Here is a 19,727-nt window from a genome sequence, read left to right on the forward strand (position 1 = left end):
ACATATTCTTATTGATTCTCCCTTGAAGGAAACCTTTCTTTTCTCCCTGGCTGCTTTTAAAATTTTCTGTTTATCTTTGGTTTTGGTGAGTTTGATGATAATATGTCTTGGTGTTTTTCTTTTTGTATCAATCTTAAATGGGGTTCGATGAGCATCTTGGATAGATATCCTTTCGTCTTTCATGATGTCAGGGAAGTTTTGTGTCAGGAGTTCTTCAACTATTTTCTCTGTGTTTTCTGTCCCCCCTCCCTGTTCTGGGACTCCAATCACCCGCAGGTTATCCTTCTTGATAGAGCCCCACATAATTCTTAGGGTTTCTTCATTTTTTAAAATTCTTTTATCTGATTTTTTTTCAGCTATGTTGGTGTTGATTCCCTTGTCCTCCAGATGTCCCACTCTGCATTCTAATTGCTCTAGTTTGTTCCTCTGACTTCCTAGTGTGTTGTCTAATTCTGTAATTTTATTGTTAATCTTTTGGATTTCTACATGTTGTCTCTCTATGGATTCTTGCAACTTATTAATTTTTCCACTATGTTCTTGAATAATCTTTTTGAGTTCTTCAACAGTTTTATCAGTGTGTTCCTTGGCTTTTTCTGCAGATATCCTAATTTCATTTGTGATATCATTAAGCATTCTGTAAATTAGTTTTTTATATTCTGTATCTGATAATTCCAGGATTGTATCTTCATTTGGGAAAGATTTTGATTCTTTTGTTTGGGGGGTTGGAGAAGCTGTCACGGTCTGCTTCTTTAAGTGGTTTGATATGGATTGTTGTCTCCAAGCCATCACTGGGAAACTAGTTTTTCCAGAAAATCCGCTAAAAAAAAACTGCAGTCAGATCCCTATCAGAGTTCTCCCTCTGGCTCAGGCTATTCAGATGTTAATGAAGCCGCCTGGGGAGGGTGGGGGAGGGAACAGAGAGATAGGAGAGTAGCACCTCAGAATATAGCCAGAGTTGCTTGTCTTGCTTGGAACGACTATTACATCTGAGATTCCCGCGGGCGCGTCGCCTATGTGTGCTGGCTGTGTGGAGATTGCCCCTGGGGGGTCTGGCCCGCTGGAGTCACGGTCATATCCTCCGCTTCCAGCCCCACGCCCAGCGTCAAGGCTCCCCTACTGGGATGGTGCACTCTCGACTCCAAAATCAGTCGCTGCCTCCCGGGGACTTCTCGTCCCTCCAGCCACGTGGCCGTGCCGCCTCCGAGAACCAGTTGGGCCTCCTCCCGGGTTAGTTCAGATGGGTGGAGTAGCTCCCCGTGCTTGTGCCGTGACCGAGTGTCCCGGCTGGGACACTGTTCTCCCCACTCCAATACCAGTCTCTGCCTCCCGGGGACTTCTCCTACCGGCTGCGTCCCACACCGCCCGCGCGACCCGGCTGGTCCCCTTCCCGGGGTTAGTTCAGGGGGGTGGAGCAACTCTCCATGTTTATGGCGTACCTGTGTCCAGTCCAAATCCCTGCGGGACGGTTCCCCGGCTCAGATGCTGCTCTTTCTGCTCCAAGATCAGTCACTGCCTCCCGGGGACTTCTCCTAGCAGCTGCGTCCCACGCCGCCCATGGAACCGGCTGGTCCCCCTCCCGGGGTTAGTTCAGGGGGGTGGAGCAGGTCTCTGTGCTTGTGCCGTACCTGACTGGTATGCTGGCTCCAGGCTCTGGAAACAATCGCTGCTTGCCCGTATTAGTTCGTTCTCCGTCTCTAAATCTGTGTTTGTTGTTCAGGGTTCGTAGATTGTTATGTATGTGATCGATTCACTTGTTTTTCCGTGTCTTTGTTGTAAGAGGGATCCAAGGTAGCGTCTGCCTAGTCTGCCATCTTGGCTCCGCCAGTTTATCAATTTTTTGATCTTTTCAAAGAACCAGCATTTGGTCTTGTTAACTCTTTCAATTGTTTTTCTATTCTCTATTTCATTTAATTCTGCTCTAGTTTTTATTATTTGCTTTCTTCCGGTGCCTGAGAGCTTCTTTTGCTGCTCTCTTTCTATTTGTTCAAGTTGTAGGGTTAATGCTTTGGTTATGGCCTTTCTTTTTGGATGTGTGCATTTATTGCTATAAATTGACCTCTATGCACTGCTTTGGCTGTGTCTCAAAAATTCCAGGAAGATGTGTTTTCATCCTCACTTGATTCTGTGAATTTCTGTATTCCCTCCTTAATTTCTTCTATAACCCATTAGTTTTTGACCAAGGTGTTGTTCAGTTTCTGTGTGTTTGATTTTTTTCTGTTATTGATTTTTATGGCTTTACAGTCAGAAAAGATGGTTCATAATATTTCAATGATTTGGATTCTGTTAAGGCTTGCTCTATGGCCTGATATGCAGTCTATTCTGGAGAATGTTCCGTGTGCATTGGAAAAGAAAGTATACTTGGCTGCTGTTGGGTGGAGTGTTCTGTATATATCTATGAGGTCAAGTTGGTTAATTGTGGCATTTAGATCTTCCGTGTCTTCACTGAGCTTCTTTCTGGATGTTCTGTCCTACACCAAAAGCAGTTCGTTGAATTCTCCTACTATAATTGTGGAGCTGTGTATCTCTCTTTTCAATGCCGTTAAAGTTTGTTTTATGTATTTTGCAGCCCTGTTGTTTGGTACATAAATATTTAATATGCTCGTGTCCTCCTGGTGTACTGACCCTTTAATTATTATATAGTGTACTTCCTTATCCTTTGTGATGGATTTTACTTTAAAGTCTATTTTGTCAGAAATTAGTATTGCCACTCCTGTTCTTTTTTGATTGTTGTTTGCTTGCTATACATTTTTCTATCTTTTGAGTTTTAGTTTGTGTCTTTAAGTCTAACGCATGTCTCTTATAGGCAGCATATAGATGGATCATGTTTTTTTATCCATTCTGCCACTCTCTGTCTCTTTATTGGTGCATTTAGTCCATTTACATTTAGCATAATTATTTTATGAGTTTAGTGCTGTCATTTTGATATTTGTTGTTGTTGTTGTTGTGTTGTTTACAGTTTTGTTTCTCCATTTAATTTTCTGTGCTGAGTCATTTTCCCTTATGTATTTTCTTTTCATCATTTTCATTGTTGTTGGTTTTGTGTTTTCTGAGTCTTTCTGTTTTTCTTGTTCTTTATTTGGATGTGTAAGATTGTTACTTTCCTTTGTGGTTACCTTAATATGTACCCCTAATTTTCTAAGTTTAACCCAGACTTTTATTTTTTTATATCACCTTGACTTCCTCTAAAATGAAGTATCTATGACTTCCTTTTTTAGTCCCTGTTTTTTGTTTCTTGTTGTCATCTTTTACATAATGATGTGTCTGTTTCCCCATTTTTCAGTGTTTTAGCTTGGATTTATTTTTGTGACTTCCATATCTGGGTTGATATATGGTTGCTCTGTCCTGTGTTCTAGTCTTGGGTTGTTATGTGATGTTATTGGTTTCCTAACCAGAGGACTCCCTTTATTATTTCTTGTAATTTTGGTTTGGTTTTCACAAATTCCCTAACCTTCTGTTTATCTGGAAATGTTCGAATTATGCCATCATATTTGAGAGACAGTTTTGGTGGGTATGTAAGCCTTCACTGGCAATTGTTTTCCTTCAATGCTTTGTATATGTCATTCCATTCCCTTCTTGTCTGCATGGTTTCTGCTGAGTAGTCCAAGCTTAGTCTTATTGACTCTCCTTTGTAGATGACTGTTCGTTTATCCATACCTGCTTTTAAAATTGTCTTTATCTTTGGTTTTGGAAAGTTTGATTTTAATATGTCTTGGTGACTTTCTTTTGGGATCTACCTAGTATGGGGTACGGTGAGCATCTTGTATAGATATCTTCTCATCTTTCACGATATCAGGGAAGTTTTCTAGGCCAACAAATCTTCAACAATTCTCTCTGTGTTTTCTGTTCTCCATCCCTGTTCTGGTGCTCCAGTCACTCATAGATTGTTTCTCTTGATTGAGTCCCATGTGATTCTTAGGGTTTCCTCATTTTTTTAAATTCCTTTTTCTGATTTTTTCCTGAAATATGTTGGTGTCAAGTGCTTTATCTTCAATCTCATTAATTCTAACTTCCACTGACTCAATTCTGCTCCTATAACTTTCTACCGAGTTGTCTAATTCTGAAATTTTATAGTTAGTCTTCTGGATTTCTGTTTGCTGTTTCTCTATGGATTCTTGCAGCCTGTTAACTTTCTCATTATGCCTCCCTCTAATCTTCCTAAGTTCCTCTATGGCTTTATTTGTGTGCTCCTTGGCTTGTCCTGCATCTTACCTGGCCTCCTTCCTGATCTCTTGAAGAGTTCTGCACAATAATCTTTTGTACTCTGCCTCGAGTAATTCCAGGAAATTATCTTCATCTGGAAGATTTCTTGAATCTTTGTTTTGGGAGCATGTTGAAGCCATCACAGTCTGCCTCTTTATGTGTTTTGATACTAACTGTTGTTTCCAAGCCATCAATAAGTTATCATATTTTTTTATTTTATGTTTGCTTACTGTGTCCTAGCTTCTTGTTTTGTTTTGTTTTGATATGTCCAAATAGGCTGTTTGTATGAGCTAGTTTAATTACTGCCATCTTTGAAGCTCTAAAGTCCTGTCACCATGTGGTTAGAGCTGTTACTAGGTATGTGAGCCCAGGGGTCCAATTACTTTTCTTGAATGGATTCAGCTCAGGTGTCCCGGTAGTCAGTCACCAAGTGTGTGGTGCACACTTTCACCTACAGTCCTAGATGGGCAGGGGTGATTGGTGTATGTGTAGGTATTTGGCTGCAGCAGGGGGTCATGCGCTGAGCAAGGAAGGGGGCTGACTGCCTCCCCTGAGTGTCTGTGAGGAAAGCACAGCCTTATTCCCTAGAGCATGTAGGTAGGTGGGTTTCGCAGCTGGACTATGGGCAATCAATGCTGTTGGCTGTAAGGACTGGGGGCACCACTTATTCTTGGACCCCTGTCACAGGTAGGTAGGCAGCATAGGTGGCCCCTGATATGGGTAGGTGAGGACCCTGCTTAATAAGCAGAGTGGTGTCAAATATCATGAACCTACCTCTCCACCATACAGCTGATATAGTTAAAGTTAAACATCAGGTATATACCCTGCCGTATTGTGCTAATGAGGGCCTATGCTCTTGCAGTGAGCCCACACAGGTCTATGCACGGGTGAAAGGCATTCAAAGTCCATGGACTCTTTATGCCTGTGCCTAGGCAAAGGAGCTGTTTCCGCCCTGAATTCCCAGCTGAGGGGAGCTGGCAGATTGTTTTTTTCCTGTTTGTTAAATTGTTCCCTCTCCAAGGCCAGGAGAATGGCTCAGGGTGCATGATGGGTCCTACTTCCAGCCCAAGGGGTGCCCATTATACTTTTTAATGCGCGGAGTGGTGAACAAGATTTAAAACTTAAGTCAGTTACATGAGAGTCAGTGAGATCATTACCACAGACTTCAGTGAGGGTCATTTGCTTTAACCGCAGTGTCTTATGGAGCGTCTTTAATTAATGCCTGGTGGCTTCTATGTTTTGGGGACTGAATCTCCCCACAGAAATACACTGATATCCATTCAAGAAAATCCCTATAGGATTAGATGGAAAACAAACTTTATACTGTAATAATAGTCACTGATCTATTAGTAGTCTCCAAGATTTTCATATTTTTAATCCAAACTGTTTTAGAGACCAGGATTTATATTCAGAAATTCTATTCGTCCTAACACCATAAGGCAACTAAAAGCTATTCTCCTTCTCAGAGAAATGCAGGTAAGAGAAATATTCTAATTTATTTTTACTTTTAATATTGACACCCATAAATATTTATTTCTCAAAATTTATTATCTCCATTATTCTCCAATTTCAGCTCATTAGTTTTCTTTCTAGCTTTTCTCTAAATTGAAGACTGTCAGGAGTTAGGATGAGGCAAAATGCTGCAATTCATCCTGACTTTTTCTGATTATAAGGCAGAATTTCAAAACATACATACAGGTAAGGTGACAAAGTAATTCTATTAAATAATTGAAGTTTGTTGTTGTTAGATGCTGTCCACTTGGTTCCTAGTCATAGCAGCCCTATGTACAACAGAACTAAACACTGTCCAGTCCTGTGCCATCCTCACAATCCTCGCTATATTTGAGCTCATTGTTACAGCAATGTGAATTTAAAGTTATTTATAATTTATTAAATATAATTTAAATGGTTTATATTTAATACTTTCAAATAAAACAAACAAAAAATAGTTAGCCATTGTCTTCCTTTTGAAGGTTAAAAAAAAATGAAGGTTAAGGAAAGATTAATTCCAATATTATGGAAAAATAAGTTTATTTTGACCATAGAATTTACAGGATTAGCATCTTCATTTCAGATGTCCTGCTACTATTACCAGAAAATGAGATAACCTTGTAAAGCACCACGAAATTATTCTAAAAAATCCTAAGACTATTTAAAGAGATTTAGAAAACTAAGGGAGCCCTCGTGGCACAGTGGTTAAAATGTTGCCTGCTAACCAAAAGGCCGGCAGTTCAAAACAATCTGCTCTGCTTTGAAACTCTGTGGGACAGAGGTACTCTGTCTCATGGGTTGCTATGAGTCATAATTGACTCAACAGCAATTTTTTTTTGAAAAATGCATTAGAAAACGGAAGTATAAAGGCACCCTTACCTTAATTTATTAATTCATAAGCTATTGTGACATAATTCAGAACATTTTATAGTTTCCCAAGGAAACAGAAATATAGTAGATAAGATTACACAACATGATTCATGTAATTAGTATCATTAAATTGTACGCTTGAAAAACCTTGAATTGGCAAGTATTGTGTTACATGTATTGTTACAACAATTTTCAAAAAGTCAATTCCAGTAATAGAAAGACAACTAAATTGTTTCAAATTAAGAAGTTTTGAATAATTTCCTTTGTAGACTTCTCTCCGAATACTAATTTCAATTTGCCAAGGCTACAGAGGTCACTTAGTATCATTGGTGGGATGCTAAAACAAGTTCTTTTGCCACAGGTGATCAGGGTGGAGCTAAGATTTTAATCGATTCTGCCTTTTTACCAGAGGATTTATAGCACCTGTCACTGAAATATGTCACAATTAATCCCCAAATGTTTACTATCTAACAAACAATTGTGCATACATATATAAAATAATCAATGTAGATTAAACAAGAGAAATCCTTTATCATGTTGAGTATAAAACATATGCTTAAGGACTCAGAAAATGGAGATCAGTGTGGTCTGAGTTTTTAGTTAAGACTTTTCTAAGTAGTATTACATGTAAACTATGCCATAAGTAAAGGATTGAAGGATGTAGATGTTTGTTCAAAGTTCCAAATATCTATGTTTGGAATGATGATTTTTAAGAATAACAATATGCAGAGTCAGTGTTTATGGAAATGAGTGAGTGTGGCAGTGGAGGTGGGGATGAGGGAATTGAACAATGTGTAGACACAGTGACAAAGTTGGCAAGAGCTATTGGTGAACGTGGGAAATAAGGATGTAAATGGATCAGGTTGCAGAGAAACTTAAATGCCATCCTAAAGAATTTGAATTTATCTTAGGGGCGACAAATATTGGAATCTTCTTGGCAGCAGTGTTGCTTTTGACAATATCACGAAGTAATGGTCACTGAACTCCAACAGAGTTAAATAGATTTAGAAATGATCAGGAGACTGTGACCTTAAGTTAAATAATCAAATACTGGGGAGCTTCTATCTGATAAATGGTAGAAGACTCTAAGAAACAAACTAGAGAGGATACATAATGGATGTTAATAAATACTCATAATATGGTCATAATTATTAGAGTATGATCATCTGATTTCAGACTATTAGAACAACAGGAGACTTTTAAGGATAGAAATGGAAAGTATTTAGATAAAGAAGGAAAATATTAATATTTAATTTACAACTAGTCTCAGAAAATTTGGTACATTGCAGCAGAATGGGTTAATAGAAATATAAAGATGTTATATACCAGTTAAAGTATTAAGGAATTCAATGCTTTTTTATTTCCCTAGCTTTCCAAGGAAATTTTATTTAAATAGCCCCCTACTTAATGCTTAGTGACCTTTGTGCACTTCCTAAATTATAAATTTGACACATCTATACTATGCTATTTGTAAATATTCACTTCACTGGGATTGTATAAATATAAAAAAATATTACAAAAATTTCGCCTGGTAGAAAAAATATATATAGGCAAGAAAATGAATATTAAGTATAATTTAAGGATTGTCAATAAAAAACTGAATTGAAATATTTGAGAGTAGTAAATTTAGGGTGTCCTGTAAAAAAAAATTTTTTTTTTTGTATTTGTCCGCTATCTTTCTATAAATTCATATACAAAACTTTTTCACTGAAAGCATTTCCTTGGAATTATCAAAATATTCTGGAGAATCTTGAGCTTTAGCACTTCAGGTCATATAAGATGACACTTTAGAGGAACTAAAGTTCCCTAGAATTATGTGTTTCTGTATTTTAGAGACAGCAGGGGAAGCTTGAGGGAGAGATTCCACTCCCTGTTGTTCAGGAGAAATTCAAAGGGAAAATTAGATACATTCTAAATTAGAATATTTTGTCTCCATATTTTCTATCTCAACAGAGAAAGTAGAAATGTTTGAAAGCAATCACACAGTGACAACTGAGTTTATTCTCACGGGATTTATGGGTCACCCAGATCTGAAGATCCTTCTGTTTGTGGTATTCTTTGCTATCTATCTGATCACCATGGTGGGGAACCTTGGTTTGGTGGCATTGATTTTCATGGAGCGCCATCTCCGCACACCCATGTACATCTTTCTGGGCAACCTGGCTCTGATGGATTCCTGCTGTTCCTGTGCCATCACCCCCAAAATGTTAGAGAACTTCTTTTCTGAGGACAGAATGATTTCCCTCTATGAATGCATGGCACAATTTTATTTTCTCTGCCTTGCTGAAACTGCAGACCTTTGTCTCCTGGCAGCAATGGCCTATGATCGCTATGTGGCAATATGTCGTCCACTGCAGTACCACACCATGATGTCGAAGAAACTCTGCATTCAGATGACCATAGGGTCCTACATAGCTGGGAACCTGCATTCCATGATTCATGTAGTACTTCTATTAAGGTTAACCTTTTGTGGATCTCATCAAATCAATCACTTTTTTTGTGATATTCTTCCATTATACAGACTGTCCTGTGTCAACCCTTATATCAACGAACTGATGGTCCTTATCTTTTCAGGGTTACTTCAAACCTTTACTATTACCATAGTCCTAATTTCTTATCTTTGCATCCTTTTCACTATTTTCAAAATGAAATCCAAAGAAGGAAGAGGCAAAGCTTTATCTACTTGTGCATCTCACTTTCTCTCTGTCTCAATATTTTATGGTTCTCTTCTCTTCATGTACATTCGACCAAGTTCCTTTAAAGAAGGGGATAAAGATATACCAGTTGCTATTTTTTATACTCTAATAATTCCTTTACTAAACCCTTTTATCTATAGTCTAAGAAATAAGGCTATAATAAACATTATGAAAACAATTATGAAGAGAAAACCTCATAACATGGTGAAATAAATATCTCCTGTGACAAACTGATTTTAATTAGATAAACTTTTTTTCAAAGTCAAGAATACAGGAACAATGGAAAATGGCCACTGTAGATAAAATACTAAATCACTAAATTGTGATGATTTTTAAATCAAATAATGTATAAATAAATAAGTTCATGAAGCAGGGCCTGTGCTAAAATGTATTTCAAAATCTAAACCAGTAGAGTCTCTTAGGAGTGAATTAAATGACTACTCCTAAGGTCACGAATTGTGTCAGAGTACAGTTATCTACAATTTTCAATGTATCCAACATATCCTAGGAATAAAAGTCAGTATATAAAGGTAGCCTGCATTTAGCATTGTTGGCAAATTTATGGAACACAGTCTCAAGTTGTCATGGATTAGAATTGTGTCCCCAAAACATATCAGACAACTTAGCTAGGTCATGATTCCCATTATTATATGACTGTCTACCATTTTGTCATCTGATGTGATTTCCCTATGTGTTGTAAACCCTATCACTATGACGGGTTAGCTGCAGTCATACTGATGAGATCTACAAGATTAGATAGTGTCCTATGCCAACCTCTTTTGAAGTATAAAAGAGAGAAGTGAGCAGAAAGACATGGGGGACCTGATATCACCAAGAAAGCAGTACTGGGAGCAGAGCACATCCTTTGGACCCAAGTTTCCTGCACTGAGAAGCTCCGAGACCAGAGGAAGATTGATGACACGGACTTTCCTCCAGAACCGACAGAGAGAGAAAGCCTTCTCCTGGAGCTGGCACCCTGAATTCAGACTTGTAGCCCACTAGACTTTGAAAGAATAATTTTCTCTTTGTTAAAGCCATCCACTTGGGGTACTTCTGTTATAGCAACACTAGATGACTAAGGATTGGATAGTGGCCAGAAGGAAGAAAGAAAGATTTCTCAGTGGAAGTGTCATTTCAGATGAACCTTGCAGGATAAGTAGAAATTTTATTAGATAGACAGCATGTCAGTAGCCTGAAGGAACCACATGAGTAAGGGCTAGAAGCTTGAAAGAGCAAAAATTAATCAGAGAATTGACAGTAAAAAAAAAAAAAAAAAAGTGGCTGAAGTTTAAGCATTCATGATTTAAGGGGACGCTTCTAAGAGATATTAGGTGGAGTGTGTTGTTTGGGAATTGCTCTATCTGGTTTCCTCCCACTTATTTTTCTGCCCTCACCATTTCACTGAACCTTCTTTTTCACTAAAGTTACAACCCAAACTCTAAATGTCAACGATAAAGAACATTTCCTAATTATATTCCTGACTAAGCTGTAGTGTTTTATACTATTGGAAGTCTCTTACCTCTAGCTTCTGTGGTAACATTCATTTCTCCTGTCTTCCTAATTGTTCCTTCTCAGTCTTTTATGCTGGGCCATGTTTCTGACTTTGTTGTTCATGATGCTTGTGTTTCCCTCTATCCCATATTTGGTCTCCTTGTTTTTATTCTAGATTTTTATGAGCTAATCTCATCTACTTTTGGGTTGCCAACTGTCATCCATCTGTTAGTGGCTTCACTACAGGAAGGATTCCCTAATTTTTTAGCTGTCCATTCATATCAGTAAAATCATTTGGAGTATATTCATTTTACCTATTGTGCCACCATACTAAAATATTATGTATATTATAAAACATGAAAATAGAAACAAAAAACGAATGAGACTAAATCAAAGAAGTGGTGTTAAAATAATTTTTATTTTATTATGTATGTTAATGAAAAAAACATTGCTTTCTCTCACTAATACTATTAGTAAAATAATAGTAATAATTGTTACAGTCATTTAAAAATGTGAAGACATATAAACCTTATTATTATTGAAATCTTAGTTTAGCACTCTGATATAGTAATTCAAGGTCTTCCATAAAATTATTTCCTAGCTTTTCTTAATGTCTGATGACATAGTTGAGTAAGATATCAAATACAGATGTATCTGTCCAAATTGGAGAAGAATGCCAGTTTTGAGTTGATTTCAGAAGAGGAAAGGGTTCTTCTGCGCATTCAAGCTCTGATGCAAGGAGTCCTGAGATTTGGGTCACATGACCCAGCAGACCTATGTTATTGAGATACCTGAAGTGTGAAGAAATGTGGAGTTTGTGGAAAGTTTAAGGAAAGCCACAAAAGGAGAATCACAACTTAGAACCCTACAGTTTTGGAAAAAGGACTTGATATCTACAGTAGAAAGTTATAAATTATTTAAAAGATAACTCCCTGGTATGCTATGAACCTTGGCATAGACTGAGCTCCTAACCTAGGGATACTGAATAACCATGAGATCAGAACTCCCCTTAATGAACTGGAATTGGTCAGACTAACCAAGTATAATGTCAGGTAGGTACAGAAACCATTCATTAGAAGATAAAAGTGGTGGACCCAGGATCAGGCATGAGCAGGGTCAGAGGACACAGTAAGCTGCACAAGCAGGTAGCCCAGACCCCATGCCATCCACCAGTGTTGCACTGACGTTTCTCCCTCAGCTCACACTTCTGGCCTCATGGAAGTTCCCTTATGACCAGCTGACAGAGAATATAAAATGCCGAGACTGGTTCTTGGATGATCAGTTTAGTATGATTGTACAAACCAAAATGTATTGCTGTTGAACAATAACTCCCTCCAGGAGTGGTCTTGAAAGGTATCAGTAAGGGGAAATTCTTACTTTATGCAGTGAACTAATCATATATTTCCATTTTATAGAAAGAGAAATGATCCAAGGTAAGAATATATGGATTTAAGATAGGGAACATCCATACCAAACTAATAGATGAAGAAAGCAGAAATTGAGAATCAAAATACTTCAGCTGATGAAAATTCTTCCCAGGAAAACAACCGTGGACAGAGAAAAACTGTACCACAACATCTCAACCTAAATGCATTGTCCTTAAGCAAGCATTTTCAGATAAGAAAAAATAACTTTTATAAAAAATTCCTTGGATGTTGGTCAGTGGCCTGTAGAGAGAAAGATTAAAAGATTAAGGACTAAAAGGTCTGTGGAAGAAGCATATAAAAGCACAATAGATGTCAAGTTTGGAAAAATTTATATTACATGTTATTGTCCATCAGAGAGCTTCCATTATGGCACAAACAACCAAGTAGACAGAATAACTCAGCTAGTTGAAATCATCCAGCTTTGTTCATCTGCCAGCCCAAAAAAAAAAAAAAAAAAAATTTTTCCTTTTTTTTTTTAAATGAGCATATAAACAAAGTGGCTATGGTGGCTGGAATGGAGGCTATGCACGTGAACATGGGCTTCTGCTTTTCAAGGTTTATCTAACTATTGTCACTCCCCAATGGCAAACTTGCCAATGACAGAGACCAGTGAGGATCCCCTCATTAATCCCTTTACAGAGATTAATCAGTCAGTTGGTGACAACTTGGTGACTGTAAATCCCCTCCGTCTTGAAAACAGCAGAAATTCACCTTGCCTGGAATTGACACTTAATCCAGGTATGGGTTATCTTTTCCTATGTGCAAGACCTCAGGCAGAAACACTATCTGAGGGCTGATAGAGTGGTGCATAAATATTAATTTTGGCTTTGAGCATAGCTGTAGTAGTGGAAGCTATAGGCTGTCCCACTAACCTTCATCATTTAAAATTCTCCAAGAAAAGACAAGAGCCAGAATCCTGGAGGGGCTGTTCCCAAATTTATTATATGAAACAACTTGCTCTGAACAGTCCAAGAGGTAGACTGTTGTGGATCTGTTGTTCACAGCCCAGATCCCACCTTAATTCCCCAGGTATGAGAGCACTAGTACCTAAAGTTCTCATCTGAGTTCCTGTCTAGGAATTGACCTTGGCTGAAGAGAGCTTCCTCAACCATTTCACACCCTTTACTTGGGGCAGCCTGCAGCCAATAACCACTCCATAAAAAAAAAAAAAAACACTCCATAGGAAGTATGAATCCCAGACCCCTTGCTTTAAGACATGGATACTGAAGGAAAATGCTAGCTCCTTCCTTCCCAATGGAATTGTCTGAGGTCTTTGTTGCAGCTACATTGAAGTTAAACTCAGCCATCTGCCCAATCTTACTTCCTTCACTCTCTCAATAAGTATTGAGCCTCAGAGCATTCCCCAACAAATTTCTTGTATGCAAATCTCCATCTCAGAATCTGTTTCCTGGGGACTCAACTTAGACAATTTGTTACAGAAACAAGATTTAGAAAACACAACTAATCCCATCGCTCAAAGATGAACCAACGATTTAAGAAATGGCAGATCATGTACCAACAGAGGAGGGCACTCTTGAACTAATAGCTTAGTAATCTACAGAATCCCCTCACCCCTACCTATATAGAATCATCTATTATTGCTGATCCAGAGAAAACAAGGCGATTACAAATAAACAGAAAATTTACAGGCAATACCTATACAAAAAGTAATAGATGAAGAAAACAGAAATCAAGAATCAAAATATTTCAGCTGATGAAAATTCTTCCCCAGAAAACATCCGTGGATAGAGAAAAACTGAACGCAACATCTCAATCTAAACTCACTGTCTTTAAGGAAGCATTTTAAGACAAGGAAAAATAACTTTTATAAAAAATTCCAAAATAAGAACTAAGATTGACAAAAATTGTATATAAAAAATGAGAACTGACTAACATAGAATAGGTATTGGAGAAAAAAATAAAATCCTTTTATAAATTAAGACTAAAGTACAAGACTCCCAAGACACTAAAAGTGAGGGCCATTAAAGGGAAGAATGAAAATAGACAAGAGAATGAAAATAAAGAAAATGATAAAAAGAATCTGAAAGAACATGGTAAGTGTGGAAGATTAGCAAAGGTGATACACCTCACATAAAATTGGAGAAGAAAAGACAAAGACAACAATGGAGAAGAAATAATATTTAAAATTATAATCCAAGGGATTTTCCAGGAATAACAGAAGACTTAAATCTACATATAAAAACAATCCACCACATACTTGTGATAACTGATTCAGAAAAGTCAATTCCAAGATACAGCCTATTAAATGTACTACAATTTAAGATTAAAAAAAAATTAGGTTCCTGGACAGAGCTGGAGAAAAATGTAAACAAAATTTTAACTCCCAAAAAAGACTAGATGTACTGGTCTGACAGAGACTGGAGAAACCCTGAGTGTAAGGCCTCTGTACGTCTTTTCAGCTCAGTAATGAAATCACTCCTGAGATTCACCCTTCAGCCAAAGATTAGACAGGCCCGTAAAACAAAATGAGACTAAAGGAGCACACTGGCCCAGGGGCAAGGACTAGAAAGCAGGAGAGGACAGGAAAGCTGGTAATAGGGAACCCAAGTTCAAGAAAGGAGAATATTGGCATGTAGCAGGGTTGGTAACCAACATCATAAAACAATATGCGTACTAACTGTTTAATGAGAAGCTACTTTGTTCTGGAAACCTTCATTAAAAAAAAATTATTTGTACCTCCATGTAGAAGCACAACTTTAGTTCCAAGAATAGAAAATCAGATTGACATCTGATTTCTCAACAGAAACATGCAAAGCAATATAGATATGAATCAATATTTTCAATAAACTTAAGGGTAAAAATGTGAACCAAGAATTTTATCTCTAGTTAAGTGATACTTTCCCAGTAGCACATGTAGAAAGAATTAGGCAAATAGAAAATTGCTATTATAACACCACAGTAGGTTAGATACATATTAAGAAGGAAGAGTATATTTTCATAATCTCAACATATCTCTCCTAAATATTTACGAACTACTGTGAGTTAAGAAGGAAATGAAAATAAGAGTGTGTATATATAAAAATTTTTTTTTTTTTTTTATATATAGGGTTGCTGTAGGGTCACTATGAGTAGGAATCAACTCGATAGCAATGGTTTATATACGTATATATGTTTATGTATTCTTTTCTCATTTTTACAAAGAAATAGAGGAAATATAAACCAGAACTCAGTGAAAATTATTATTATTGAATTATCATTACCAGTGAAAATCACTTACAGACCTCTTTGGAAAAATGACTAACTCCATCCAGTTCCATGCTGAAGACTGTAGTCTGATCTTCATCACTGTTTCAAGTCCTCTTTGCTTTCAGCAAGCAAGGTTGTGTCATCTGCATAATGCAGGTTTTAATGAGTCTTCCTCCAATCCTGATGTCACATTCTTCTTCATAGAGTCCAGCTTCTTGGATTATTTGCTCAGCATACAGATTGAATTAGTATGGTGAAAGGATAGAAACTTGACGCGCATCTTTCCTGATATTAAATCATGCAGTATTCCTTTGTTCTGTTCAAATGACTGCCTCTTAGTCTATGTACAGGTTCCATATTAGCACAATTAAGTGTTCTAGAATTCCCATTCTTCCCAATGTTATCCCTAATTCGTTAAGATTCACACAGTCAAAAGCCTTTGCATAGTCAATACAACACAAGTGAACATCTTTCTGGTATTCTCTATTTTCAGCCATGTTCCGTCTGACATCAACAATGGTATCCTTCTTCCATATCCTCTTTTGAAACCAGCTTGAATTTCTGGCAGTTGCTGCAAACATTTTTGAATTACCTTCAGCAAAATTTTACTCGCGTGTGATATTAAAGATATTGTTCAATAATGCCCACATTCTTTGGATCACCTTTCTTTGGCATGGGCACAAACATAGATCTCTTCTAGTCGGTTGGCCAAATTTCTTGGCATAGATGACTGAGTACTTCTAGCACTTCCCTAGTAGTATATAAGGGTAGAAATTGGGCCTGTTTTGTTTTATGCTGTGCAGGTCAGTTAGGCTAGAAATAGACCTCATATGTGCTTGTATGGAGCCCTGGTGGCACACTAGTTAAGTGTTCTTCTGCTAACCAAAAGGTCAGCATTTCTAACCCATCAGGTGCTCCTTGGAAACCCTATGGGGCAGTTCTACTCTGTCCTGTAGGGTCGCTGTGAGTTGGAATCCACTTGACGGCATTGGGACTGGTTTTCGGTTTATGTGCACGTACATGTGAGTGTACACATGTAAAAAGACGGCATGTGAAATTGGTGAGTAAGGGAAGAACTAGTTAAGAAATGCTTCTGGAGCTACTTGTTATCTATTATAAATCAAATTTTAATTCTTACTTCACAACATTTAAAAATAAATTCCAGCTGAATGAAAATGGTATATATAAAAATTACTGCTATAAAAAAAAGGGAATACAAATTATGTTTATAAAATAATCTCTGAATGAAGGGGGCATATAAATTTCAACATAAATGGAAAAGATAAACAGTTAACTTATTGACATAGAACCATTTTTTAAATGAACATATCTTTCTTCATTGATTTATAGTGCACTTCTTATTTTCTGGAAACCCTGGTGGTGTAGTGGTTAAGTGCTATAACTGCAAACCAGAAGGTTGTCAGTTCAAATCCACCAGCTGCTCCCTGGAAACTCAATGAGGTGGTTCTGCTCTGTCTTATAGGGTGGCTATGAGTTGGAATGACTCAATGGCAATTTTTTTTTAATGCAGAAATTTACTTTTGAATTATATGATCTGTTTGATTGATCCATCTATTGATTCTTGATCTAAAAGTTAACGGTTTTAAATATTAGAGCTTCATCGTATATTTTAATATTTAGTACACAAAGTATTTGCTTTATTGCTTTTTTTTTTTTTAAGGAATTCTAGAAAATTGTAGCATGACTTTTTCTGGTTCCCAAAGAAGTCCTCCTTTAATATTTATTCAAACTAAGATCTGTGGACTATTTTGGAAGACACAGGTTAAAAAAAAAGAAAGAAAAGGTACATCCTCAACTCATGCCATGTGCTAAATAAGTTTCAGGAAGTATTAAGAGTCAAAAGTAAATTTAAACTATCAGAAGAGAAAGGCAGAAAGAAAGAGGAGGAGACAATGAAGAAGAAAAAGAGAAAAAGAAATATTAGTTAATATCAGACCTCAGATTAAGGAAAGAAATTCTAAACAAATAAGCATAAAATAAACCACCTAAGAAAAAAACAATAAATGTGATTATATCACATTAAAATGTTTATCAAATATAAATATCACAAACAAATATCAAAAGACTATCAACACACTGAGAAACTATTTGCCACTAATAGTCACACCATTTTAATATCTTCTCTATCTGCAGTGGTACAAATAAATGAGGAAAAAATTGGTAAAACCAAGGAAAAATGAACAGTCCATAGAAGAAATGAAAATGGCCAATAAACATATAAAATATTGGATTAAGGTCTGGCAGAATGGAAATTCCAGTCATTCACATCTTAACAAACACAGCCTAATGGCTTAGAGATTAATATTTTTTATAAAACATATTTTTCTTTTTTAATGGAAGATTTTAGTAAATTAACTTCAATTTGTTGTAGAGGATAAAGTTTGTTTAAGAATATTATAGTTCCTCCTGATTTTTTTTAAAGCATTTATCACCTCCTTATTTCTCAGACTGTAAATAAAAGGATTTAGTAAAGGAATTACTATTGTATAAAAAATTGCCACTGGTATATCTTTATCCCCTTCTTCAAATGGTCGAATATACATGAGAAGACAAATGTAGAATATTGAGACAGAGAGAAAGTGAGATGCACAGGTAGAAAAGGCTTTACCTCTCCCCTCTTTGGGTTTAGTTCTGAAAATGGTGAAAAGGATGCAGAGATAAGAGATGAAGACAGTGGCAATGGTGAAGACTTGAATAGGCATTGAAAAAATATATATCATTAGTTCATTAATAAATGGGTCAGTACAGGATAGTCTGTACAATGGCAAAATATCACAAAAAAAGTGATCAATTTGATTAGACCTGCAGAAGGTTAACCTTAATAGAAGCACAACATGAATCATGGAATGCAGGTTACTAGCTATGAAGGACCCTATGGTCATATGAATGCAGAGTTTCTTCGACATCATGGTGTGGTACTGCAGTGGACGACATATTGCCACATAGCGATCATAGGCCATTGCTGCCAGGAGAAAGCAGTCCGCAGTTTCAGCAAGACAGAGAAAATAAAATTGTGCCATGCATTCATAGAGGGAAATCATTCTGTCCTCAGAAAAGAAGTTCTCTAACATCTTGGGGGTAATGGCACAGGAACAGCAGGAATCCATCAGAGCCAGGTTGCCCAGAAAGATGTACATGGGTGTGTGGAGACGGCGCTCCATGAAAATCAACACCACCAAACCAAGATTCCCCACCATGGTGATCAGATAAATAGCAAAGAACCCCACAAACAGAAGGGCCTTCAGGTCTGGGTGATCCGTAAATCCTTTGAGGATAAACTCAGTTGTCAAGGAGCGATTCTCTTTAGCCATTCCTGACATTTCTGTTGAGACAAAAACTGTGGAGAAATCAGGTTCTAAATTAGAGCGCCTACTTTCCTGTATAATTTCCCTAGGCACAAAAAGAAAACCTCCTCTTAAATCATCCTGTGCTATGTCCTGAAAGCCAGCACATACACAACAGGCCAAGTCATGTAAGAAGAAAAATATCACAGAATCTGTATGCAGGGATTGTCTGGAATGCTCTAGGTGGAAATCTGCCTGAATTATCCCGTGTTAGTATACAAATTCATGGTCAGTATAAATAATTTGGCATTTTCAAAAGTAAAAGACAATTTTCTTACAGTATTTTTTTCTTAAAGAAAAAAGTTTTAAGCACTATCCTAGTGGGATCAATGTTTGGAAATAATTGTTCTTTAAACATTTTACATGTTATTATTTGAGAACTCTCCATATCACAGTGAGTTTGATAAATGGTTTCCCTATCTTAGTACCCCTTCACAGATAAGGTCACCAAGGGATGTGTAAAAGAAATATTTGTTCATCCTTCAAGCCAGGGTAAGAATATAGAACATCTTAAATTCTATTAATAAGTTAATTCGGATATAATCTTTATATTTATCTCAACACACTTTGGATCCTACTCCTATCACACTATAACAAATCACCCCAAAAGTTATTACTCTTAATGATCCATTTATCCTAATATTTCTTCTCTCTTATTGTAAGTATCGTATCTAATGTTATCAGGTTTGGTAATCAAGTCTTCTTTCCCAGTGTTCATACTCTTCATGAGAAATATCTTTCTGGTACCCTCTTCAACATCTATAGATACTATTGTCCTCATTTTTGGTGAATTCTTTGAAGGTTCTCCATTTGTTCAGTTATTGAAGTTTACACACTGATAAAAGACTTCTAATTCATTATGCCGTAGTGGTTAAGACTCATGGCTGCTAACTAAAATGTCGGCAGTTTGAATCTACCAGGCACTCCTTGGAAACTCTACGGGGCAATTCTACTCTGTCTTATAGCGTTGCTTTGAGTCG

The 19,727-nt window shown here is 36.9% G+C and overlaps 2 protein-coding genes across 3 annotated transcripts; one reads left to right on the forward strand and one right to left on the reverse strand.

The window, feature by feature from the left end:
- The first annotated feature begins 8,427 nt into the window (after positions 1-8,427).
- Positions 8,428-17,035, forward strand: LOC100665883 (olfactory receptor 5K1-like). 2 transcript variants are annotated; one of them, XM_064272966.1, is made up of 2 exons: positions 8,428-9,461; positions 16,807-17,035. In XM_064272966.1, exons 1-2 carry the CDS (start codon positions 8,526-8,528, stop codon positions 16,840-16,842), a joined length of 972 nt encoding a protein of 323 aa, XP_064129036.1. In that variant the 5' UTR covers positions 8,428-8,525; the 3' UTR covers positions 16,843-17,035. The 2 variants fall into 2 exon arrangements, with proteins under 2 accessions (XP_064129036.1, XP_003410397.1); XM_003410349.3 differs by lacking the exon at positions 16,807-17,035 and having other exon boundaries at positions 8,428-9,470.
- On the reverse strand, positions 16,202-19,441 carry LOC100666074 (olfactory receptor 5K4-like). The gene has a single exon (XM_003410196.3). It carries the CDS (start codon positions 18,721-18,723, stop codon positions 17,761-17,763), a length of 963 nt encoding a protein of 320 aa, XP_003410244.2. The 5' UTR covers positions 18,724-19,441; the 3' UTR covers positions 16,202-17,760.
- Positions 19,442-19,727: the final 286 nt, after the last annotated feature.

Source organism: Loxodonta africana, chromosome 20, assembly GCF_030014295.1.
Source record: "Loxodonta africana isolate mLoxAfr1 chromosome 20, mLoxAfr1.hap2, whole genome shotgun sequence".
NCBI lineage: Eukaryota > Metazoa > Chordata > Mammalia > Proboscidea > Elephantidae > Loxodonta > Loxodonta africana.

Bases quoted from the DNA above. Each gene is read 5' to 3' on its own strand.
- LOC100665883 (XM_064272966.1), top strand. From the start codon at position 8,526: ATGTTTGAAAGCAATCACACAGTGACAACTGAGTTTATTCTCACGGGA. The intron at 9,462-16,806 runs GTGAAATAAATA...GAAGGTTGTCAG, and splicing joins AGAGAAAACCTCATAACATG to TTCAAATCCACCAGCTGCTC.
- LOC100666074 (XM_003410196.3), bottom strand. From the start codon at position 18,723: ATGTCAGGAATGGCTAAAGAGAATCGCTCCTTGACAACTGAGTTTATC.